Below are 27,923 nucleotides of genomic sequence, written 5' to 3' on the forward strand. Positions count from 1 at the left end.
TCGTATAGACTATACACCCTTTTTTGTGTTCTGTTTACCTCCCTCGGGTAGGCTTTACACCATGTTGAGTGTCCTATTCAGACCCTTCTTGTCTTGATACTTTTTTACGTCGAATGTCTTTGGCTCGAAATTTTGATCTTGAGATGCCCAATGGTGGAAGGAGAAGCAGCACTGTATATAAAGAGAGCACCTGTTCTACATATGAAAATATGGTTCCTCTACAAAGGAGGTTTAAAGATAAGTTATATTAGATTAGATTAGTACCCAAATGCAGGTTATCCCAAATTAAAGGTCAACAAATGTTTTCTTATGTTACCAGAACGGATATGTGAAAAAAAAACATAAAAATTGCTCTCAAAGAAATTATGAAATAGAAAACAGGGTATCTGCTGAGTTGGCGTCTAATGGGTTATGTAAGATGTGTAGCAACACTAACACGTCCAATTGGAATAGAAGCACCCCACATATTTTACATCCAGTGAACCGTGTTGAACTGTAAACTTAATGCAAGTATTGATTTGCCTGCACATATCTTATAAAAATTAAAATAAAAAAAATACCGAACTCCAAGGAAAATTCAAACGGAAGTCCCTTATCAAATGGCAAAATCGTAAGCTCAAACACATCAAATGAATGGAAAACAACGGTCATATTCCTAACCCCTTCGAAATACTCAAAACCAATACGTTTTGGAAGGTTAATAACCAATACAATAACAGACAAAATGAAAAGTGTACAACTTTGTTTAAGGAAACTGCAGCCTAACTTTACATAATGAACTATATTAACCAACACAACTTAAAACAGAACAACAAAACTTTTACAACTCCGTCTGTGGTACCTGGTGTCTTTGTTTATGTAAGGAAGCATCATTATCAACACAACTTTATAAGAGCAAACAGAACTGTACAGCTTTGTCTGAGAGTATTGCAGCCTAGGTTTATGTAAGGAAGAATCAGAACCAACAGAGCTTCAATATAACCAAACTTTTACAACTCCGTCTATGAGAGGTGGAGCATTGGTTTTCATAAGGAAGAATCATATAATCAAAATATCTCAAACCAAACAACCAGAACTGTAAGACTTTGTCTGAGGGAGCTGGAGCCTTAGTTCACGTTAGGGAGCATCATAATCAACACATTAGAAACAGAACTTACATGGAGGATGCCTTAAAACTTGCCTGACATCCAGACTGGGAAATATCTATCTTAACGTCATTTATCTGCACCAAAAAGTGAAGAGAATGGTTTATAAGGATATTGCCAAGAATCCGACATCTCAATTAATATGAAAAAGTATGCCAGACTTATGAGTTTTACCAGACATATCCTTGGGTCTGTTAGGATTCTTGAGGTGTAATATAAACTTTAAAGACTTTATAAACCTTTATTTTATCAAGAACACAGTAACATAAAACTTTTGACAAAATATAGATGTACAATACAAAACAATATATGTATACTGTAAATGGAATATACACTTATGAACAACTTAAATTGCTGTTCTAAATAACATAGCACTTTTAAAGTTCAATTAAACAGTTCATCAATTCATGAAATGAGTAGTGTTTGCTGGTATATAAATTTAACGTTATAATGGGTAATTGCTTTTATAAGCTTATGTTAACTTAATCAAATAAATGCAAATAATGTTCAGCATAAGAATTGTGCATTAGGCTCCATCTCAAATAATTTCAAATGAAGCCACTTAAAATGAAACATGACAGTCTGTTTTATTTATTCACATTTTTCAAGACTCAGTACAATTTAGAGCTTGACATTTTGTATATGCACGTCTATTATTGAAGACTGTGTGTGACCTCCTTGGTGTCTTTTAGTTATTTACTCATACTATATTTTCACATATATAACATGAATAAAATGTATTGAAGGGTAAAAAATTGATCCTACAGCAACCCAAGTACATAAACATCAAAACACAGTTTTACAATAAACAAATGGCTATACATAAATCAAGCTCTAAATCTCCCATCCCCCAGAGTCAAGAAAATTCATAGTAAAATAATATAAATGATGAACTGTTATACAAAAGTTTTAAGTATACATAAGTTACCATATGAAAGTAAACAATTAAATAAATCTTCATCCATTTCATGGATTCCAATTATTAGTTTTTTAAATGAAATTATGCTTTGATATGATATTCTAAAACAAGAAAAAAAAATTCAAAAATATGTTATTGCATTTTGAGGTACATTTATATAAGCTTATCAATACCATTTTCCTATAAGCAATCAAGCTGTGGTATTACTTGCAACTACTTTCTTGATTTGTGTTCAATTGGATATACTTCAATATTTACATTAGTACATATAATATATCAATTAAAAGTTCAGAAGTTGCATAATACCTTTCCATCATTCAAATTAAATGTTATGTTGCAAATTAATAATTGTTTTCTGTAACATTGAAGACATCTTCCATATCTAACTGGTATATATAGGCATTGACATTTTAATTGACTGTTGATTTCTACGAGGGAAAATAATTTTTAAATATACATGTATTTCTATGGTAAATGAAATGATTTGGAATCTGTTTATTGTCATGATAAAAAAAATGGATTCCACTGAATGTAAATAGCACTCTAGTAGGATTCCAACATAATTCAACAATGAATACAAATATATGTTGGTTCAATGACTGAAAAAGAAAAGAATTCAACAATGAATACATATATATATATGTTGGTTCAATGGCTGAAGAAAGAATTCAACAATGAATATATATATATATATGTTGGTTCAATGACTGACGACAGAATTCTATAAACATATATGTCAGTTCAATGTTTGAAGAAAAAATTTGAATATTTAAAACAAATATATATGTTGGTTCAATGTATCCAACAATTAGTACAAACCTATATGTTGGTTCAATGTTTTAATAAGACAAGATGACAAACTATTTATTACATTGTGGGTGATAAAATTAGAGGTAGGTATACAACACTGTAAATATTTGGACTAGGCTATAGGTACTGAGTAAAAATCACCAAGCTGTTATTCTATTATGAAAAAATGACATGGAGGAAGTTATAAGAAGTTATAATTCAGAAATAAAGTTGTTTTTTTTAAACTGATAGATTGTTGCTTGCTTTACGACCAGTGGCAATACTTTTATGCATATTCAGGATGATTTTCTTATTAAGGCAGAAAATGAGACAGGATGAATTTCAAAATAATAAAGACCTTCACTTTTTTGTTATCAATATTCTGCTAGATGTACACGTTAATTGATCTGTAAATCTTTTTTGTATCTGTTGTCAATCATTGACACTAATAAATACAAGAATAATAATGCAAAAATATGCATATGATACATGTATGCGTTACACCACTGGTAAAACAATTGAAATTTTTTATTTAGCTTTTTTTTCAAAGAACATTAATTAAAATACAAAATTTTCATAACATAAGAACAAATAATTCCAACCATTTTTTAAAATGTTCTGAACATGATAATGCATTAAATAACCGATTTCCCACAACTATTGAATATAGACAAAATTTCAACATCTGCATCAAAACCAAGTTTTATTTGAATCAACCCTAACATTGCATGAATATAGTATCACAATTACAAGTCTAAGAAACTTAAGTTATTGTTTGGGCATTGAATGGACAAAATTATACCATAATATCTATACTTAGTTTTGTGAGATCCGTCTTGTTATACAGAATGGCACTCATACAAAAATATAACAATGTTTACAAGGCACAGACAAGAAAAAATAACTGAAAGGCCATCCTGAACCTCTATTCCTTTCAGAAGAGAATGAAGCAATCTGATTGGTAGACTTAATTTAAAGGCTAGGAAAAGGACACAGAAGTTTGATACTAAATTCTAACAATCAAACAGAACTCTCTAGTCTGTAAATGCATTTGGTACTTACTTGGTATATTTAGAACTGGCTTGTACATTTTAAATGAAGCTTGGTTCATGTAATAAATAAATGAGATCCTTCCTCCATATAAATTAGATTAAGTAGTACATATATTTTTATTATGTAAGTTTAATTAACATTTCTTTCTTATTTATTCCAAGGTTAATTTTGCACCCATTGATTTATTGTTAATGGTCATCCCCAAAATAAAATCTGTTTTCATGATATAACAATTTAATGAACTGTTCATACAAAGCTATGTCTAATCACAATATTGAGCAGATATTGAATACCACAAGAAACCAAAATTATTTGGTCTTGCCCCGAGAGCAAGGACAGAAGTGCAAATTTAATGATATTGCTTTCTATTTTTATATATAAATTCTACCTCTACTAACATGTAAACAATAAGTTTTCATAGTTAATGAACTTCATGTCTTTCAAAAATGATTTGAGTCTTCCAAAGATATTGTATGTTGCCTGAAGCTTTGCCATTAGATTCCATAATAAATATCCAATAGCCAATTCAACAGAAATCTGCTTTGAAAATTACAGTTTGAGTATATAAGATGCTTTAATTTTCCAAATCTATCAATTATTATTATGACTTATGAAGAGTTATCCACCTTTGTGTTGTATACCCTCATTAATTCCAATAAATTCATATATATATATATATATATGTATAAAACCACTTCACCTAAGATATTATTTTGGCTTCTAAATTGTTGAAAAAATGGCTTTTTGATTGAAAAGTTGTGATATAAAAATAATTCCTGTATTATGTACCCTGAAATTGTGTCTCAAAACTCATGAGACACCCACCCACTTAATATTCAAAGTGGATTACTAGTTAATATCAAATTTGTGATTTTCTTCTTTTTATAATGAAATCAAAAATGATAAATGAATAATATCATAATATTGCATCTCCCTACAGGTTTTTTTAAAACACAAATTTAATGATAAAATGTTTGATCACAGACAATGTTGTACAATTCTACTCTCTCTCACATACTCTCCTGTTATCAAAATTATACAGTACCTTATATAAATGTAAATATTCTATACTGAAGTTTGAGTTCTGGAAATTCAGAAATTTTTGTGATGTTTTTTTTATTGCAAAAATTTGGATTGAATAGGTACTGCAAAATTAAAACATCGCAATTTAAATATTGATGGCATTGATTGTATGCAGAATTTAATTAATCTCTTTTTTTGTCCATTTTTCAAAAATTGCCATAATAAATGTATGCAAAAATTTCTGAATTTTCTTTTATAGTATTCAAATTGATAACAATCATAAAAGAAACAAATTGTTAAAACTTTACAAATCAATTCAAACATAAAATGGAACTTTTACAGAGTGGAATGAAATCATATGCTGTATTGCAAATAAATCTATTGAAATCAGTATTTATTCATATATACAGTCAAACCTATAAAGGTCACTCTCAGAACCAGAGAAAAATTATCTTAAATGAGATAACATTTGAATTTAGGTTCACAATGCATAGATATAATTACAGTGGAACAAGAAGAAAGTGACAAGGTTTGACTGTATTATGATTTTTTTCTTCTTTCATAATCTTGTATACTCTCCTTTTTAAAGAACTTCTGTCAGTCATATTGATTTGAATTAAAATGTAATTTTTTGCTCTATTTAACAATTCTACAAATTTATAACAATTTTATCTGCTGAAATAATTTGGTACCATCATCTCCAACAACTCCATACAAAATCTTCCTATCTGTCTCTGTCCATTCTAACAGATTAATCTCCCTTTGGTAATGTCATAGGATCAGATCGTGTTAATGGTCAATACAATCTCTTCTCATAACTAAAACAAAATAAAGCAAAACTTTAATACTTGATTTTAATTCAATCTATCAAGAAATGCACGTTTTTACCCCAAGGGGTTGAAGGCAAACAATACAAAAATTTAATACACCAAAAAATCATCTGATTTCCGGGTTATAAATACAATCTGGTCATTTCAATATTCAAATAAATCAATTATGATTTCACAGTGCACTAACAAACAGATTTACTGTATCAAAACAGAACACAATTTTAGTAACAAAATTTAATTCTATATATAAATTAAATGTATACTGTAAATATTGATAAGTTTCCTTTTAAAACTCTTTCTCATTGTGTAAATTTTAATTATCATACCAACATATTTTCACAGATATTTCTTTGTGTTTAATACGTTCTAATGACTTGCAGCAATTCATTTGACTGATTTTGAACCTTTATTGAAGTATTCATACAACAGTAATATTTAGGTGTAATACCACCAAATCATAGTACGTCACATCCGGTTGCATACGAAAATAGGTCGAAAAAAAATATTCCCTTGAATTTGACAGTTGTAGATAATTGATCCTACATTTCATTGCAGTAAAACATTTCTGGGTCATAAACATATATCTTGGGTATTTCAAAGCACCATTTTTTTTTTATTTGGGGTTTCTATAGAATATTTTGGAAACTTGAGGTTACATGGTTACTAAAGCTTGTACACAGGTTAAAAAAGGGGGAAAATTTGATTGGTTAACTTCCAGTGATGGTTATTTTCTTATATGCAATGAAATGTTATGTGAAATTTTTTCTATAGTACTGGACAGGATCAAACTTTACTCATGCCAAGTATTTCTTTATTTGAAACAAAGATAAATTCTGCACAATTTTTTGAAAAGTGCAAATTTAACAAAGACTAATAGGGGAAAATCAATGGTGGTATTACACCTAATATGGGAAGCTGTACATGCGCCTTTGACCTTGTGAGTACTCTCATGTGTTAAAATTTCTTGCTATTTAAGTGAAATATTACTAATAATGAAATATTCTGAGTGGATTGAGTCTCCAAAACACATTTTATGAGAAAATTTCCTTGAAATAGGACTTTACCATGAATATTAGTTGACAGAATAAGCCATACTTAGAGTTTTGGGGAGCTTTTTCTCCTTTTTTCTTATATTCTGCTATACTAGAAAATTTTTCCTAAGAAATACTTTAATAAATATATAGTTTTAAGTAAATGAAATTATTTTTAAAGCAGTAACAACAAATTATTCACCAAAAGAGAAGCTTTTTATGTCCCTCTCTGGAACGCGGCGTAAATTTAAGTTTTACGTAAGGACTTATGGAAACCTCCTTGGAGACAGTAAACTTTTATACGGATAGTTCATTCAGCTTGAATACTTCAATTAATCATTTATTATAACATTTCTATCATAAATGAGTGAAAGTTACCCCAAAATTTTTATTTATTGGCCTATAAAGTAGAAATTTTGAGGAAATGAGAGGTATAAATGGACCAAAAGAGACCTTATAAAGAAGACAAAGAGGTCCATTAGTAGTATTTATCATCCTAAAGTCATCTTTTGTATCATATTCAACTGTTTGTAGGCAGATGAGATAAATATTTGATAATTTATTGGTCCACACTATATTCTATCATGATGCGGCTTGGTTTGGATTTTTCGAAGAAATTTAGCTCGAATCGCTGTAGATGTCGTCTTACATTATACTAGATTTTTCTCAAACTATTGAACTGATTATGACAAAACTTGACAGGAATGCTTGAAATAACCAGTATTACAAAGGAAAAAAGTCACATTCAGTTTATTTAACAAAAAAGTCTTCTTTAGGTGTAATACCACCAAATCATAGTACGTCACATCCGGTTGCATACGAAAATAGGTCGAAAAAAAATATTCCCTTGAATTTGACAGTTGTAGATAATTGATCCTACATTTCATTGCAGTAAAACATTTCTGGGTCATAAACATATATCTTGGGTATTTCAAAGCACCATTTTTTTTTTATTTGGGGTTTCTATAGAATATTTTGGAAACTTGAGGTTACATGGTTACTAAAGCTTGTACACAGGTTAAAAAAGGGGGAAAATTTGATTGGTTAACTTCCAGTGATGGTTATTTTCTTATATGCAATGAAATGTTATGTGAAATTTTTTCTATAGTACTGGACAGGATCAAACTTTACTCATGCCAAGTATTTCTTTATTTGAAACAAAGATAAATTCTGCACAATTTTTTGAAAAGTGCAAATTTAACAAAGACTAATAGGGGAAAATCAATGGTGGTATTACACCTATAAGCTAGACAAAGTCAATGATTTGTATTCTTGTTATTTGTAAAAGTCCCATGAATAAATTGCTCACAAAAATTATTTGCATTACAACAATTTTAACTTTTATGTCTGGTTTTGGGTATGGAAATACAAAGAATATCTCCTATTTTTGAATGAAACTAGTAGAAGTTAGTCATTTATTTAACGAGGTTATATTTGTTTTTGTTTTAGTAAAAGGTACAGATCTTTCTTATTCTGATTTTCAAGTCTGTAATCAAAAGTGCTATGAATCCTTTCACATAACTCAAATATACAGTAAAACCTGCTACACCAAATCAATAAACTGGTGTAAATTGAGCACTTGTACATGGATATTTAATCAATTATTCTTTTTAAATTAAAACTGACCACACAGTGTAATATGAACACGTGTTTAATACTAACAAAATCTTTAAAGTTTCAAAGATATTAAGTTTAATCAGGTTTCACTGTGTAAGAATTAATTCATTGTAAATAGTGCAAATTTAAATGCCGCTACATTGACAACACTTTAGTAAACTGCAAAATTATATTGGTAGATATGGTTTGGTGGATTTTTCATCATCATGCAAATTTAATATAAGTCTGACTATTGTAATGTTATACACATACATTATCCCTGTTAACACAACAGCTGAACATTTTGTTTAACTTCATTCAAAATTAACAAAAATATTATATGGGTTTGGGAAAGTGAAGGAAATTCATGCTTTAAGCATTTTTTTACCGAACTTGATTTTTAAGATTTTTTTTTAATATTGGTAATCTTTGATTCAATCATGATATATAAAGAAAAGACAGTATTATAATTTCTTTAGTAGATCTAGTGTAAATGAAAAATTATTTGAATTCCAGTTACTTCAAAGTTTATTAATTTGAAAATGTAGAAATACCATTTTTTAGATTTACTCAATATAAATTAAAAATAAACCAAAATATGAACTATTGCTGTGGATAGCCATTATATCTTAAATTGTTTAGGGCAGTATAAATTTAATTGCAAAGCTTGCATTCTCATCTATTGATTGATAAAAAAAAGTGGATCAAAGACTTTAATGGTTGAGGTATGAAGAATGTTTTTTAAACAATGGAGAATGGCCTATCCTGAAAATTTAAACACATGGAAATATAAGATGGGAAATTGAGAAAAAATCTTCATGCAGCACCATAATGGTAGGTGCACAAATTCAAAAGGTTTGCAAACTTTTTATGTTCAAAGATCTTAGTTGAAAAAAAAACTAGAACCGTCTTTGAAAAAATTTTGCTGAAAAAATCATTATGTATCCAAGTGTTGAAAAATAATTCTCAAACAATTCAATTCTAGCAAGCACACAACTTCAACAATATCTCTGTGATGTTTGAGGGATCTGAATTGTAGGAGGAGATGATTACACAAAACAGGTCCCCACTTTTCCTTGCCAGCCTGCCAGACATCACCATATAAGCCAATTTGGTAACAGCCAAAAATATGGTTATAACAATCAGTAGAAGAATATTAAGTTGTATCATTCAGAGCATGGATACAGTTTATAAAATATGAGCCCTGTGTGTACTGTAACATGGGTCCCTAAGCCCAGGCTAAGGTGCTGAAATATATTCCACTTGAACTTTGTTGAGGTGAACATGAATGATCAAAGAGATTGCAATAATTAAATTAATTCTACAGAAACAAATATATAATTATAACAAGAATATATATATATAGGTCATGGTACATTGCTATCATAACCTATTTAAATATCATCTATATTTCAGAAAGAATGGTATATCTATCAACTTTAAAAGAAATTACATCATACAATAAAAAAAAGAAAAATACAACAAGAGTGTATACAATGAACTATCTCACCTGTTTTAATAAAGATAATTTATGTTGATAGCCTTTGAGATGAAAGTTTACACAGGTATCACATTTACAAAACATTATCAATGATCAATGAAAAGGTTATGACAGACTGACAGGGTCACCTCACTTAATCATACAATATATGAAATAAATTGACCCATTACTTATTTACTTATAGTCTTATTAGCAGTCATACCCAATCTCCTTATTTTTATATGTGTAAACCTACAAATCATTATATACACCAAATATGGTTGACCTACTTATAGTTCTTGAGAAACAGACCTCTTCATAAAACTTTGAAAATGCAGTGACATATGTATCATGAAAATTCTATTCAAGGTCAGATGAACACTGTCATGACTATCAGACATGTACAACTTGCAATGATTCAATTCACCAAATATAGTTGACCTACTTTTTTTTATAGTTACTAAGAAACAAAAGTAATCATGAAAACTCACTAATCCAAAAAATGAGGTCAAATTAAGGTGAACCCTGTCTGAAGGACATGTACACCATGCAATGATTTTATATACTGGTACCAAATAAAGTTCTCATATAAACTGGTGATAATTAAGGTGAACCCCGTCTGAAGGACACGTACACCATGCAATGATTTTATATACTGGTACCAAATAAAGTTCTCATATAAACTGGTGATAATTAAGGTGAACCCCGTCTGAAGGACACGTACACCATGCAATGATTTTGTATACTGGTACCAAATAAAGTTCTCATATTAATTGATGATAAGTAAGTGAGAAACAAACTTGTTTTCTAAGGGATCCATGAACTATGAAAGTTAGGTCAAGGACAGCAGACTTTTGCTCGATCGAAACTTCCAACTGTAAGGCACCTGTATATCAAGTATAATTATCATCCACCTACTAAAATACTAAGCTTTAAGTAAAAAGCTACTGCATCTGACTGATGAACATCCCTATTTTCAAATCTATAACATTTATTGCAGGTGAGACAAATTTGTTACAGTCACTGCTCCATTAAAATGAGGTCAAAGACTACAGATATATACCACTGGGAGACTTAATATCACAAGACCTGTGTTCCTGGATATAGATTATCAAGCTTTTCTACTTCTAGGATGATTAAAATTTCATACAAAAAGGTCACTCTGTTGCAACCCATGATAAGCATTCTTATGCCTTGCATTTTGCAACATTTAATACAGGCGAGACAAAAAGCAGTAATCCCCCCCTTTTAGACATTGACAACTTCTTATGGCTCCCTGTTTCAATCACTAGTAATGTATACAATATTCAACAAATGAAATATTTCTCATAAGCAGAATTATGATGATTTATATTAATTTACTAATATTGAAAAGAATGTTTCTATTTCTGTGCAATATCTTTAATTATAAATGTTAGTACTGTTACTATGTGCGAGTTCTTCCCAATTTTATTTGTAATATTCAAGAAATGTCAAAATAAAAATCTTCAAATGAAAACAACAAATCATTATAGATTTCATTTTCAAAAAGGGGGAATACTGGTTTTATAATTTCAACCAATCAACAACAAGAACTTTTCAAAATGTTTGCTTACTTGCTTAAGTTGGTGATTATAACCTATACATTAATCATTGATGAACCTCTGAAATAGCAACCATATAAAAAGTCAGGGGTTCAAAGCTAGATTTTAGTTTTGTATAATTTTTTTCTACCTGAATTGTCATAAAACACTTTTACGTTTGCACTAAAGTACAAATAACTTTCCTGAGTTGTTTGTCTTGCATGATCTAAATAGCAAAATTCTCCCCTAATATATTTTATCATTAATATAAAAATAAGAAGATGTAGTATGATTGCCAATGAGACAACTCTCCTTCGAAGACCATTTGACGAAGAAGTCACTTTTTATCTTGGAAAAAATGGGATTTTTTTTCTTGGGAGAGATGAGCATGTCCGAGTGGATTAAAATCACTCAAAGGTTAAAACAAGAGTCCTGGTTTTAGCAGCAGGGATAAAAAAAACACACCTATCACACCTTACCTTTATATTCTAACAATTCTAAATAAATCATAAATCTTTTTATATTCTTATAACACTGATAAATAATCATTAATGTTTTAAGTATGGACATTTAGTATGTAAATTGAATACATTGACATCATTTTAACTGGTGGATAGTTGTCTCATTAGCTATACCCCGTCTCCTTATTTTTATAACAATTATTCAGAAACACTGATAAGCAGTTTTCCTGAATTAGCCAGATGGAATTGTGTAAAGCTTAATTAGCCAGATGGAATTGTGTAAAGCTTTTAATTAGCCAGATGGAATTGTGTAGAGCTGAATTGGTAGCCCACCATATCAATTGTGTAAGTCCATCACTGTGGAGTAAAGCAAATGAGTGGAATAGAAATTTTCATCAGCCAAAACTACAATAAGGGCCCCTTTCTTCTGGGGACCTGCTAAACTGTATCACTGTCATTAATAATCATATGTTGAGCTATGTTGTAACTTTGACACATGTCTATGTTTCTATTCCAGGATAGAGACTTGAGTTGACGGTTAGTTGTGTTTGTGTATGTATACCCATGCTTAATATGTTTCAAGTATTGTTATTTATATGTTCTTTAGATAAACTGTATGCTATTTGTAACTATAGAGATGTGTGGCATGTGTTAGTGAAACAACAACCCAACAATACAAAGCAACAGAAAAGACATTAGAGGTCAACATATGATCTTCTACAATTAACATGTGTCTATAACATATGTCAGGTTCTAAGTCTAGAATATTGAGACTATCAAAGATTGTGTATGATACAAATCTCTATTGTCAATAAGATAAGTCTGTGTTTTAAACTTTAACTAAATGAAATGCATGAAGTTAACAGATAAATAAAACTGCAGGATTTCACTGTATTGAGAACAGTATCAAACAATACAAAATAGGTTTCATAATATTCAAAATAGAAATTAGATTAGAAATATACTATATTTATCACTAATATATGCATATGAACAACTATACAGAAAATTATTGGCCTACGATAATACCTCTGAAAATGATATTAATACTGCGTCCCATTTCACAAAGACATCGAGACACAATTGTTATTTTGAATTTTTGTGACATGGCAGCTAAACATGACATGAACGGTTTTTAAGAACTTTAGTCAGATCATTTATTTAATTCAACCTGCTGAAAATCAGAAAGACAAGAAACCTATGATCATGAATTGGATTATAAACACTAGAACAGAAGAAAGTATTTTAAAATAAAGGAAATTAAAAAACTTTTGATGAATATATACCACACAACTCATATAAAGGGGAAGAGCTTATAGTGACATATTGGCATAGTGAACGTGACCTTAGACCTCGTGAGTTCTATATAAATTATTTGATTTAACATCTGGAAACCACTTAACTGACCAATTTTTAGTCTTTTTTAGTAATTATGGCATTGACTTAACACATAGTGACCTTAAAATCAATCAGATCTTCCTCTCTTTATAGGATCATATAAGTAAGGTTGCAGTCAGAGAGAAAGAAGTTGATTTAGAAGCCAGAATTTAAGACTGATGGACCGGTGAATAACTATAAACCCCACTACATTTTACTGTGGGGTATATATATATATATACATACTTGTGTAGGCTATGCACACCACCCTCTATTTGGGCTGATGTTGTTCTTCTTTCAAACTTCAACTCTCCTGAGTACATCATTGATCTAAAATAATCAATTGAAGTAAAACTTTTATTAAAAGTAACTATAAACTCTCTAATATGTGACAAATTATGCCAACTAAAATTAAATATCAAAGCAAGTATGTGTGATATGATTGTTGGTCTTTTGTTTAAATCAACAAGATTTCTAATAATATTCCTAATAAAAATATCAGCCTTTAAACAGATTAAACCCTATGGTATGTCTTGCAATGAGCTCAGTGTTCTATAAAAATAACTTTAAATTAATTGTACTCTGTTTGGGGAGTATATGAGATTGTACAACCAAACTAATGACCCTTGAAGATGCAGACGTTTGCAAGATTGCAATCTTTTATAACCCTGCCTTAACAAAGATGGTTTTAAATGTCTTAAAATCTTGCAAGCAGATAAATCTTGAACATTATGCAATTTGTGTACACAAGAGATCAAAAGGTTCTCACAACATGACCATTTTTGATATAAGCTTTGAGAAGATATTCACTTTGTTTGATATTGGTAATGATCGATAAAATGATTGATTGGTGTTTAACGCCACTTTCAGTCCCATTGGCTATTTCATGGCCGTCAGTTTTTATTGGTTAGAGAAAGCCAAAATGCCTGGAAAGAACCACCTACCTTCGGCAGGAAAACTGAGAATCCTAATCAATTAAGATTGGAGTCAAATACACCTTCCACGTATGGGGTTTGAACTCACAACTTCAGTGTTGACAGGCTAGTGATTCAGTAGTTGGACTACTTTGACTGCATGGCCAACGAGGCCCCATATTTATTTAATGCTTACCTGACATGAGACAGTGTCCTAGCACCAATATCCTGACAGCCATGTTTGATCCCAGCTATGAGATAAGGAACAAACTTCTGTATTGAGCCTTTATCAACAATAGAACCAGAAACACCCTGGGCAACCTTTAATTTGTCACTTTCACTACAAAATAAACATAAACAAAATTAATTAATGGGCTAAAGTTTACAATCCTTAAAAATTTGTTTTTTTTTACATTCTACATATTTTCATATTAGTAATTACGTCTTTTTTAGAATAAAATATGTGTTTAAGGAATGCACTTTTTAATAAACCCAGCCATCCCCAATATATTTTTCTAACTATAATTGATTCTAAAATATGTCAAAAAACACAGCCATCCATTAAATCTTAATAACAATGCCTCCCAGTTTAATATTTTCATAACTTTCTAGACTCTGGGTGATTTTGGGTTTGACATATTGTATAGACTAACTACTTAACACATGTGTATTGACGTCTAGACATATTTATCATTTTGTTTCTCATGGATGAGTTTGACATATTGTGTAGACTAACTCCTTAACACATGTGTATTGACGTCTAGACATATTTATTATTTTGTTTCTCATGAATGAGTTTGACATATTGTGTAGACTAACTCCTTAACACATGTGTATTGACGTCTAGACATATTTATTATTTTGTTTCTCATGAATGAGTTTGACATATTGTGTAGACTAACTCCTTAACACATGTGTATTGACATCTAGATATATTTATTATTTTGTTTCTCATGGACATATACCACACATACATGTTCTTTTATTCATAATGAGAAGAATTGAATATATACAAACCTAAAATACCGACTTTGACTACTTCGATGTTTCTCCATGGCATCTAATGATCCCATTCCTCTATATTTTTTCAGGCGAACACCATCAGCAAAGAAGTATTCACCAGGTGCTTCTGTTGTACCAGCTAACATAGATCCCATCATAACTACAACATAAAGAACATGGCATTGCTTAATTATGATCCCATCATAACTACAACATAAAGTACATGGCATTGTTTAATTATCTTTCCATTACAATGAATGTTGTAACCTGTCAAAGAATATAAATTCATAAGTATGAAATATTATCATTGAACTATAGTATTTTTTTCTTTCTTTAGATAATATATTATCTGATAATGGCTAATTTTTGTCAATAAACAAATAAAAACAGAAAAGAAAATCAAACTGAATCTTTTTTAATCCTGTAATAATACTATGCATACAACTGGAAAATTCAAAATAATAAATGTTACCCACCTGTGGAGGCACCTAATGATAAAGCTTTAACGATATGTCCAACACTCTGGATCCCTCCATCAGCTATTACTGGTACCCCAAATCTCCTGGCATATTCTGCTACTTTGTAAACTGCTGTTCCTTGAGGTCTTCCAACAGCCATTACTAAAATATCAAAAGGAAGAAGGTTATTACTAGTTTTTCTGTGCTAACTTCTTTTAATAAATGTAGCCCAATTAAGTCAATAAAACTAACAATAACATACCTTTCACAATAACACTATAAGAAAAATTCAAACAACTTATGGCTGTTCCTTCAAAATATACTTATGACCTAGACAAAGTGTGTAACTATCTATAGAGGCTCTCTTACATTTTAAATGTATAAAATAGTCTTTATCACCCATCCATAGTTGAGATTTGGAAGTGACTTCCCTGTGTACCATGTATGCTTTAATGGAACAGCCCTTTGAAAAAGGGACAGAGGAGATCTCTGTATAAGGTTCAAAGGAAACATCAAATCTTAAATGTAATTTTGATCTAAGCACTCAAATCAAAGTACTTGTGAGCACTGAACAGTACAGATTGCTTTTATTTTGCAATTTTGTGAATTTGAAATAAAACATTGAATTGTTTTTTATAGCTTGGCAAATTATAAAGGAAATTTGAGTTGGAGTTATCTTCCGTTGTTCATAATTGTACATTTGTAGTTGAACCTATTTTTATAACATATTTATATGCCATGCATTACTTATGTGAATTTAATAATAAAAAAAAAATAGTTTCTTGACAGTATGGTAATTCAAATATACATCATACTGTAACTTGAATATTTAAGTATAACATATCATTAGTTAATTGAATGACATTGACTGGATAGGATCTAAAGAATGATCACTTCACTGTAATTTTTGGTTTGAATTATCATAGGTATTGATAAATCTTGGAAGATATAGATATCTAGTGAGTACCCTGAGGGTTTTGACTGTATCTCATACAATCTTTACCCCAACAATCTCTATATGATAAATAACTTACTTTCCTGTGTGATACAGATGGAACCACTACCCATACCAATTCTTAAACCATCGGCACCAGCATCGATCAGATTCTTGGCTTGTGCTGCAGTTACAACTAAAAACAAAGAATTTTTTTCAAAATAAAATGGACCATAAAAAAACAATTTCTTTACTGATAGAACACATGTTGAATGAACTTCAAGTCAGAAGCCTGTAATTCAGTGGTTGACGTTTGTTGCTGTATATCATATTTGTTTTTCGTTCATTATTTGTACTTAAACAGGCCGTTAGTTTTCTCATTTGAATTGTTTTACATTTGTCATTTTGGGGCCTTTTATAGCTGACTATGTTGTATGGGTTTTACTCATTGTTGAAGGCAGTACGGTGACCTATAGTTGTTAATTTCTGTGTCATTTGGTCTCTTGTGTAGAGTTGTCTCATTGGCAACCATACCACATCTTCTTACTTTTATATTCATATCTATTTGCTTTAGCTTATCTTAATGATATGGATTTCCTGTAAGCCATATAGGGAAAAAAATCAAAACATTGGCATACTCCTGGAATTTTTTATGGACTACTTGTTCTAAAAGGAAAATTTTAGGAAATTTTTTTTTTAAGTATAAAAAATGCCATGCATTTATGAGTTATCGCAAAAATCCCCCTAGAAATTTTTTTTTCAAGAAAGACTGAATATGTGATACAGAAAAGAATTTTGTGAAATTTACTACGGGCAGAACATTGAAAAAGTGTATTGTTTGCCATTTCATCTTTTTCTTTGGTCATATCATGCCTTTTTTCAACTGATGGTTTTTCACCGCCCCTTTGGTCCTTTCTCCCTTTTTTGCAAAGCATAATACTAATTTAACCATAACCAGCATTAAAATTTACACTATCTTGAATATTATATTGTTTGATGCAGCGTGAAAAATATGAGAGAGTCATTTTTCTAAATCTTCATAAATACACAAGATTAGAAACAATTTATGATATCTCATGATTTCTTTATTTTCTATTTCACAGTGGGATAAGTTTTATATGCTGAAAATGTTCTAAGATATATTTTCTATTGTGCAATATTCTATGATATAAATATTTTCTATTGTGCAATATTCTATGATATACATATTTTCTATTGTGCAATATTCTATGATATACAAATTTCTATTTACATATATCTATTGACAAATTTTACCAAAAAGAATGTCAGTGTATTTAAATTGGACAATTACACAGAAAATACACACAAAAAATATAGAATAGAATATTTAAAACAGAAAATTGTCCTGTTTTCATAACAAAAAAAATGCAAACCTTTCAGATATATAATTCAAATTGGTAAATGAACATATCAAATTTTACTAAGTATGTGTATTAATTAAAGAAAATCATCTTTCTTTTAATAAGTAAAGAATGAAATGAAGAGATGCTTGTTTTCCCCAATGAAGTGGTAGGAAAACAGAGAAAATAAGATCATACCATTACCGCCAATTACTTGTAACTCTGGATATAAATTTTTCGCATGTTTAATGAACTCTATTTGGTAAATGGAATTGCCCTGTGACGAATCCTACAATTAAAGAAAGATTATTCAATAAGTACCAGAGAAACGAATCAAATTTAGTCATAAAATGTCTTACTTACAGTATACTTTCTAAATTGTAACAGAAAAAACCTTTGTGGTGATTGCTTTCAAGTGGTTTTGTTGTTAGTTATGAAATATTTACAACTGATAATTTAATAACATATGCTGATATATTTGTAGACTTTTACCTGTAATAATTGAATTCATTGTTAAAAGAGAATTTCATAGCAAACTAGATTTATAAAAAAAATAATACCAAAAACTTAAGGCTATTCAATAATTAAATTTGTGAATGGGTCAGGAGGCACTTTTTTCCCAATCCCACACACAACAATATTATATTTTCAAAATAAGATATAATTTTCCAGATTTCTAGGAAATATACAAACACTAAACAATATTTATTTCAATTTGCCTCCCAACTCCGTCCCCAACACAAGCATCTCTGGAACAGCCCTAATTATCTTAAGGCAATCACTGATGTCATCTCAATTTTCATGCAAAACATTTTTTTGTGATATCAAAGACATAGAGCTCTTTCTCATACATGTAAATATCTTTAGCTGGACTAAAAGTTGTATTCCCTTTCTGAATAGTCTTATTACTAAATATCTTTCCCCTCATTGATGAATTTACAAACAAAATTTGTAGCATGTTTGGTAACTTTCTTGACATTTTAAAACAATCATTTTAACCAGGCCTAATTCTAAAGTAAATACTGTTAATATAACTGCAGTGTATAGATTCCTTAAAGCTACTTTTGTGTAGCATGTTTCAGGTTGAAATGAATCATAAAATACTGTGATTGAATCATAATTTAATTTCTTATCTTAATCAATTTGTGGTAATATTGCAAAACAGTGCATGACTTTTTCACTATGAAATAGTGACATTTATAATAAGTGTGAATGCAGCCAAGCATGTAATATTTTCTCACCAATACAACAAAATCTACACCAGCTGCCACCAAAGCATCTAATCTTTTCCTATCTTCCTCATGTGTACTGATTGCTGCTCCTACTAACAACTGTTTCCTTAAAAAAAAACACAAAGCACTTAATAGAAAAATAAATTAGTTTTAATAAAAAAGCAAGAGGAGGACAATTCCCAGATTATTTATAATGAAACATATTCCAACATTAACTTGTCTTTCTAGTGTTGATAAAATCCCTTGTATAACCTATCAAGAGTTTCTCCTGATTGCCACCCTCTTAACAACATTTTATCCTCAAAATTCATACTTTAAAATAGTGAAATTTAATTAATTTGGTAAATTTCAACTTCTTAAGACTCTTGAGATATTTATAGCTCGACAAGCCTGTCTATTGTTGAAGACTCTGTAGAGTTAAAGATATGTTTTGACTATTGCTGGGTTGCTGCCTTATTGATTTTTAGTCAATATCCTTTCTATTCATAAATAATTCTGCAATATACATGTAGAATTTAGCAAACAACGATCAATAAATCAATCATTTATGGACTTGAAATGACTTAAACTGATTCTTTGCTAGTCACGATTAGTCAATTTTATATTGCTGGAACTTACTGATTGTCCTTATATTGCTGGAAAGGACTCATTGATAGTCCAAACTAATCTTTTAGGCAAATTTGATGGTGCTGGAAAATGGTGAAATTTTGACAAACCAATTAGATTCAGAGCATCATTAATGTTGAATCTTAAACTTATATTTTCCATAAAAGTTTTTGTGATTTTTCCAGTTTCATTCGTGTTTTACTCCAATAACCAATTCTACACTTACCTTTCATCTTTTGATGCCAATGGGAATTCTCTGTTCTTTTTAGTGTCTGTTCTTGCTATTAATGATACTAATTCTCCTTTGTCATTTACAATTGGTAATTTACCTAAAATATAAAAAGCAAAAAATGCTTACACTGCCAACAAAAAATAAAATAATGACAACATAGTCTTGCTTTTTGTTGCTTATTAGTGTTGAGTGTTAAAAGATCACATTTTTCTGTAGTTCTTTATATTTCAGTATGAAATCTTCTTGGAAGTACAGCTGCTGAAATTTTGGTGTAAGGGACCTTTTTTCCCTAACTGTAGATGAGGTACTGTGAAGTAGCTTTCAGTTAATGCCAGCATTTTTTGAAACAGTAGCATACCTGTCAACTGACACGTTTTTTGCAGGTCACATCCATGAATTTCCCCTCCCACCTGGGATTTTTTAAATACCCGATAGGTGATCAAATAATCCAGGAATTCAGAAAAAGACCCGTTTTCACCCATATTTCTGACCAGTATTGTTTCCGGTATTTAGGAGTGAAGCTTTTTTCCTTTGAAAAAGAAAACAACTGAAAGGTCAAAACTTCGGATATGCTTATTTACCTCTCTCCTAATTGGATGAATACAGCTATCAAAACATATTTGGATACTCCTTTGATTGAAAAGTAACAATTTGCTAATTATCTTATTAATTGTACCCCCCAGAAAGTTGAAGCCACTCAAGCTTGACCTACAATTCTATGCCCTGATTATAGATTTGCCGTTTGCAAATATCAATTATCCTTTTAAAACAATTTGAACCTCTTAATACATATCTGTTGGAGAGATACAAGTCCCTTTTAAACTATTGCAAACCATTCAATTTTGTAATCACCTAAATGTAAAAGCTTTAAATCAAATCCATATGCTCTAGATATTGCACTGGAAGTAAACACACTTACTTACCTTCCTCCTGTATAAAGGAGCACAATAGCCATAACTGATTTCTATTTATAGCTGAGGTTTATGGAATTCATTTATAAAAAGTAGCGTGAATAAAACAATTATAGGGCATTGCTTTAGAAAGATATTTAATTAATGATAAATATTTATATAATTAACAAATACAATAGTGAATATTTGTAGGAAACTGGTACATGTTATAGCATATATTATAAAAAAAACCCTCTAAATACTAAAATTCAACCAAAAAAGTTTGTACATGTTATGACCTGACATTTTCTTCCCCAATGCAGGTCATGACCTGCATTTTCATTTTCAAAAGTATGCAGCAGTATTTTTTATTTTTTTACCTCTGTGTTGCTTTGTCTTTAATACTGATATTATTGAGTTAAGTACCTTTACTGCACTGAATATTTTTTTCAATGTTCAATTTGTTATTCCACTAATCACGATAAAAGGGGAGGCATGAGTACTCACTGAACTAATTTTACCACAATCCCAACATACCACACTCCACAGTTTATGTGTCATTAATAATGATGCAAGTAGATAAACCAGGCTGGCCAATGATTGATTGATTAATTGATTGATTGGTGTTTAATGCCACTTTCAGGAATAATGTGCTATTTTGTTACAGCCAGTTTGACTACTTAGACAACTCGCCATCTAGGCCCCCAGAAGGCCAATGATTAAGTTTATCTTTTCAACCAGGATCTAAATATTTGTTATACTTACCCTTTTTACTTTTCTGTAATATTGAATTAGCTTCCTTTAATGTAACACCACAATGAGCTACCACTAAATCTTCATATGTTGTCATTACCTGCCATAAATAACAGATTACTAGTTGATATATATTTACTTTTAGGTGATCAATATATTTCTGATATATAACATATAAAAGTAACAAAAGTGCCATTTTCAAATCAATAAAGAACAATAACTCCGGATAGGATGAGTAAATATCATCAACATCAAACTTAACCTCAATTTTTTCATCAGTAAAAACATTAAAATTTGAAAAGCAAATGTTGAACAGTTCTAAAGTTATTGCTCAGAATAGTTGAATCCCCATGCCCGCCCTTCCGAGGTACTTCACAAATTAAGCAAAAAAATTTTCTTTGCAAATATAGTAAATAAAATATTAATGTTGGGAATCAGTTATCTAATGAAAAAAAAAATTTCCAATTTATGTATAAAAATACATAAACTCTCTGAACAAGCCTTTTTTTATTTATTATTCAAACAATTAAAAGTTCTGGAGCTTTTTCATTAAAACCTACACTTCAATTCTGGTGTAAAAATGCAAATTTAACAGTAAACTTGAGAACTGGGTCACTTTTCAGAAAAATATTAGTCCTCAAGGTTAAGAATTTCAAATGACACATATTATGCACTTTTTCTTTTATTCAATATTTTACCCTAAAAGTTTTATCATATAAAATAATGAACTCTCTTGCAAAGAAATTACTTTGCACATGATCAGATATAATTGATTAAATTCTGACATGCAATTTTAAAAGAATTTTATCCAATTTAATGACAGTTTGCTTTATACCTTCATTAAGAACTCTTTAAAATAAGGGTTAAGGATGGAAGTCGATGACAAACATTATCAATTAATACTTTAAAGTATTCAGCACCATCATCAAAGAATATTCGAATTTTGATGAATTTTCTTTTAATACAGCATGCCATGTAGCTATGATAGATGTGATATTTACCATCAGGTGTTTTATGACTCTGGCTTTCAGTCATTGATGCATAAGGACAGTAAAAATCCCATTGGCTTGTGTGTCTATATAGTTTCAGTACAGTAGTGGACACTTAAAAATTTATTTCAGAACTTGTTCCCACTAGAAGATTACCATGTACTGATAATATAGCCCAACGCATATGAACTTGTACTTTTTTAACAAACAAACTAACCAGAATAAAGAACACCAATAACATAGAAGGGAACACCCATTACTGTAAAGACAGTATTTTTTCTAGAAAAATGCAGAATGTAATACTTAATTATTTTCATATGAACTCATATAAAAATAATGACACATGGAAGACTAAAGGCTGTTCAAAAATTGATCGTGGTACTTGGGGTGGAGAAAAGAAAGCACTTCAATTTGTGGTGGTTGCATTTTCCTTAGAATTAAGTAAATATCATCAGTATTTTAAAATGAAAATTTTATATTGTGGGTGGTTGGGGTCTAAGAGAGTGCCATGTGTGAATATGATATATATATACAATTTTAACATAGAAACCAAATATTTTCGTAATCTGTGTATTGTAAGCATTCATATGATACCAGGAATTGAATCCTGAAGTAGCTTATTATCTCAAATATTTCATAGAAAAATACATAAAAACATGATATATTTTTGAAATCAGCACAAAGTTATGATGAGACTTTGATACAAACACTGGGTCAACCAAAGTAGCTAATTATCTTCCTTGTATCATTATCAAATGGAACAACAATGATAATAAATTGACCCTATAAAACCACAACTTACATTTTCTAAAGGTATATTATTATCATCTTTGGTTAAGAAATCAATATCTCTCTGAGTAACAAGACCAATTAACTTTTCACCCATGTGACCATTTTCTGTAATTGGAATGCCGGAAAACCCAAATCTTTTTTTAGCTTCTACTACATCAGCCACTGTATGACTTGGTGCCATGACAACTGGATCCAGGATAAAACCTTGTTCATATTTCTGTAGGTAAAACAAGATTCAATTACAATCAATTACAATCATTAAGTCTATTATTGCAAATGATATACAATGGACCAAATGAAATGCATCAAACATATAAAGCTATCAAAATTTCAAAATGGAAGCTTTTATTTTTGCCAAACCTATCCTGTCACAGTTTTCCCAAAAATTAAAACATCCAAAATATTTCTGTATTTGGACTGTATGTGTACCATCCATACCAACTATATACAAATGGACATATCCAGTCTAGATCTGTGAACTGAAATTTCAATGCTGAGGTGGATGTTTTTTTTTTTTCAAATTCTATCCTGTTGTCAATTTTGTAGCTATGGTAATTAATTAGTGAGATATATCCATACCCATATGCTCAAAACTATTCATACATTTTTGTACATGATATATAGATTGTGATGCTGTTTAAAATATGCTAATTTTTATTGTGATTAATTAGCTATCAATATCTATTCTATGTGACATCTATATAGTGAGATACGGTTAGCATTAGTCATTTATCATACAATTATCAATAAGAGAGATAATAGACTCTTTTTATCTTATAGAATAAGATAGTAAAGTTAGTTTTGATCTGTCAGATTTAAATGCTCTAAAATATTGTACTGCTTATTGTGATTTTCAATCAAATAACATAGTTTACTTCCTATTCAATATTCTTTTACATGAAATCTTTTTTAATTTGATCTTTAAAATTGAGGAATATATGTTATTTCAAACTTTACTTGAACAAATTTATGTCATGATTTTTCAATTGCAGTTGTTATAGAAAAGATATGGGTAAAGGGAGATAATAATGTAAATTTACATTCAGCAGGTATTCAGCTGACAACAGAAATATTCAAGTGCATGTCTTAAACTGAAGCTGCCTACTGCTGTTTCTTACTATTCGTGAAAGTCAAGTAGATACATGACTTTAAAATTGTTATATTTTCATGGATTTTTCTAGCATTCCACAATGTCCTGTATTCGGACCCCTTCCCAATGCCTAGTATATATGTTGTTTTCCCAATTTCATTAAAAATCTCGAAAAAAAATTCCCAAAACTGCCCAGGGCCCTTTTTCCAAAATACCCAGAAAACCCCCTGATTTTGAAATACATATACATTGAAACCAGCTAGTGGTGAATATCAACTAAATATACAGTACCTCCATGTTTAAAGCCGTAAAAACAAAATTACATAGATAAAGAAACGATTGTAACACTAAATTCTTTTTTAAAAGTTCTTCAGATATTAGGAAGAAGGAAAATGGTTTTTTCCTGCCTTTCAATTATTTTTATGAAAACAAATTATTTCAAATTAATATCTTTAAGAGATATAAAACTGATAACACACGATAGCTCCTATAGCACGTCAACATGCAAAAGTAGATGCTCTATCTTATTGGCCTCAAGATATGAACATTAATTGAACTTGAACAAATGTCAGTTATTCAAGAAAGCATGTATACTGACATCTTAATTCAATATTTCTTCAAGTACCCTGGACATGAACTATGGATGTTTATGCCATGACTTGCTTTTAATGTTTTGAATAGTACCAATTTTGTTGTTGTTTGTACAATTGAAATTCAAACAAATAAAGTTAACTCATTGGCTTCGGTAATACGAATTTATTTAAAAAGGTAATATAAACTTGTATGTGTTTTATGTAACAATAAACTCATCATAGATACTTGGATTAAAATTTGTACGCCAAGCACGTGTTTTGTCTACAAAAGACTCTTCAATGATCCTCGAATTAAAAAAGTTAAAAGCCAAATAAAGAACGAAGTTGAAGAGGAATGAGCACCCAAAATACAAATGTATACTTACTTTTACTTTGCGTACTTCGTTGGCTTGAAATTCTGGTGAACAATTATGATGAATGACTCCAACACCTCCACATAACTACAAAACAATTTTGATGAAAATTATAAAAAAAAAATGTAAGTGAAAGGTGTATTCCTACATCAATCATTTCATGTGTACAAATAAATTTAACATTACATAAAAAAGTATGATCTACTTTATCAAAACATTTAAATTGCCAATTTTTTTTTAAAAAACCTCCAAAACTGAATTATGTGTCCTTTTAACAAATATTTGTATCCATGTTTGTATCAAAACTTCAAACAGTTGAAAAGACTTGTAATAAAAAATAATTTTGTTAGTAAAATGGTATGTTTTACTGTTTCTATACATCTGTTTAATTGTACAGTTTAACTCATAGAGTTGTAGATGAACAGGTGTAAATCTCTTACTTCTACTGATAAAACTATGAACTTGTGAGACTCTAGAACCTACCATAGCAATTATTGGCTCAACTGATGTTTGCATGTCAATGTAAACCAGACACTTATACTACTGTACTCAACCTGCACTGCCCCTATTGGTCCCTAATTATTAACAGGAGTTATTTCAAAGATTCAGATCAGACAACAATTTATTCATTTTGATGAGGCTAATGACACAACATCTACCATGTACCAGTAGAGTGAACAGGAAATTTTTAAACTGATTAAGGTCTAATGACCAAAAGGTCTTGAAATTGGTCACAAAAGATATAAAAGCAATTAAAATTACAGGCATGTGGGTCTTTTTTTGTTTATTTCAAACTTTTTGACCCAAAAGTCTTATTTGATAGGCAGATACCAATTCACCAATTAACCAATTCAGCCACTAATGCCCCATATAATCAAGTTAAACCTACTAAGGATTCATTTATTTTTGTGGGTACCGATTTTTTGTGGATTGAGGAAAAATCTAGCATTCATGAGATTTTATTTCATGTGTTTGCCTTTGTCTGTATACAAGTCTACAGAAAATTGATACTTTGTTGTGAGTTACCTTTAACCACGAAATCCACGAAAAATTGGTACCCCATGAATAGTAATGAATACACAGTACATACTTTTAATAAATCAAAATGTCTGTTATATTTTGGATACAACATACAATCACAATAATCAATGTGACTGTGATGGAGAAAATCAATATGTCATATCAAAGTTGATGCTTTAATACTACCTTAATTATCTACTAGCAGGAGTAAGATAATCAATTGCATATTGAAAATCAAATATAGATGGAAATGATACTATGAAACTATATTGCATTTCCCAAGGTACAATGTCTATATAATTGGTAATGATGATTGTTAAATTATGTATGAGGACCACATACAGCCATTCCTATTGCCATCTGGGCCTCTGTGACTGTATCCATAGGCGATGACACTAATGGAGCCTTCAAGGTTATCTTTCTTGTTAAAGCAGATGTCAGATCCTGAAAAAGAAAATCAAAATTATTTTTCAATAAAAAATTTGTAAGGGTTCCGCGGAACCCAGTGTCTCGCCTACTTTTGCTGTTAATCGCAGGCTCAACAAAAATGAGATGAGGAAAAAATTTAATAAAAATATTCCTCTCGATACAATTTTTTTATTGTAAGAAGCTTCTGTCCAAGTTTGGTAAAAATCCAGGATAGTTTATGAATCTAATAAATGTTTTAAAAAATTTAACTGCAGACTGTATGTAATGTTAGCTGGAAGAAAAAAGTCCATTTATAAGTAAAATATGGATAAACAAGTACAAAATTTTAATAAAAAATTCCTTCTAGATACTAGCTTTTGATCATAAACAGACTTCTGTCCATGTTTGGTACAAATCCAGGATAGTTTAAGAAAGTTATTAAAATTTTAAAACATTTAACCACAGACTGAATGTAATGTTTCCTGGCAGAAAAACTAAGTCCATTTATAAGTAAAATACGGAAAAACAGGATTTTTTTTTTTTTAAATTTACTTCTGGATACTATCTTATGATCATAAACAAGCTTCTGTCCAAGTTTGGTAGAAATCCAGGATAGTTTGAGAAAGTTAATAAAATTTTAAAAACTTTAACAACAGAGTGAATGTAATGTTTCCTGGCAGAAAAACTAAGTCCATTTATAAGTAAAATACGGAAAAACAAGAATTTTTTTTTTACAAAATTTACTTCTGGATACTATCTCATGATCATAAACAAGCTTCTGTCCATGTTTGGTAGAAATCCAGGATAGTTTAAGAAAGTTATTAAAATTTCAAAAACTTTAACCACAGAGTGAATATTTGTGGACGCCGCCGCCTCCGACAACGACGGAATGTAGGATTGCTATGTCTCGCTTTTTCGACAAAAGTCGAAGGCTCGACAAAAATATAGCTATTTCAGTGGTACTTTATTGCTTCCTAACAATAAAAGTAACTAAATAAAATTGTTCAATTATTTTGCATTTTATATTGAT

At 30.0% G+C, this 27,923-nt stretch overlaps 1 protein-coding gene across 3 annotated transcripts in view; it reads right to left on the reverse strand.

The window, feature by feature from the left end:
- Positions 1-1,372: 1,372 nt before the first annotated feature.
- LOC127726920 (inosine-5'-monophosphate dehydrogenase 1b-like) overlaps positions 1,373-27,923 on the reverse strand; it is a 50,639-nt gene continuing 24,088 nt past the window's right edge. The window contains exons 4-17 of one of the 3 annotated variants that reach the window (XM_052234306.1): positions 26,828-26,929; positions 25,478-25,552; positions 23,440-23,646; positions 21,661-21,748; positions 20,000-20,102; positions 19,177-19,273; positions 18,134-18,224; positions 16,675-16,770; positions 15,659-15,802; positions 15,198-15,342; positions 14,377-14,520; positions 13,513-13,596; positions 11,908-11,925; positions 1,373-5,747 (exon numbers count right to left, since the gene is read on the reverse strand). In XM_052234306.1, the coding sequence (XP_052090266.1) occupies positions 11,910-11,925; positions 13,513-13,596; positions 14,377-14,520; positions 15,198-15,342; positions 15,659-15,802; positions 16,675-16,770; positions 18,134-18,224; positions 19,177-19,273; positions 20,000-20,102; positions 21,661-21,748; positions 23,440-23,646; positions 25,478-25,552; positions 26,828-26,929 (1,392 nt within the window). In that variant the 3' untranslated portion in view covers positions 1,373-5,747; positions 11,908-11,909. The remainder of the gene's footprint in view (positions 5,748-11,907; positions 11,926-13,512; positions 13,597-14,376; positions 14,521-15,197; positions 15,343-15,658; positions 15,803-16,674; positions 16,771-18,133; positions 18,225-19,176; positions 19,274-19,999; positions 20,103-21,660; positions 21,749-23,439; positions 23,647-25,477; positions 25,553-26,827; positions 26,930-27,923) is intronic. The other 2 variants (XM_052234305.1, XM_052234303.1) reach the window with 2 other exon arrangements.

Source organism: Mytilus californianus, unplaced genomic scaffold (genome assembly GCF_021869535.1).
Source record: "Mytilus californianus isolate M0D057914Y unplaced genomic scaffold, xbMytCali1.0.p SCAF_19, whole genome shotgun sequence".
In the NCBI taxonomy this organism is placed as follows: domain Eukaryota; kingdom Metazoa; phylum Mollusca; class Bivalvia; order Mytilida; family Mytilidae; genus Mytilus; species Mytilus californianus.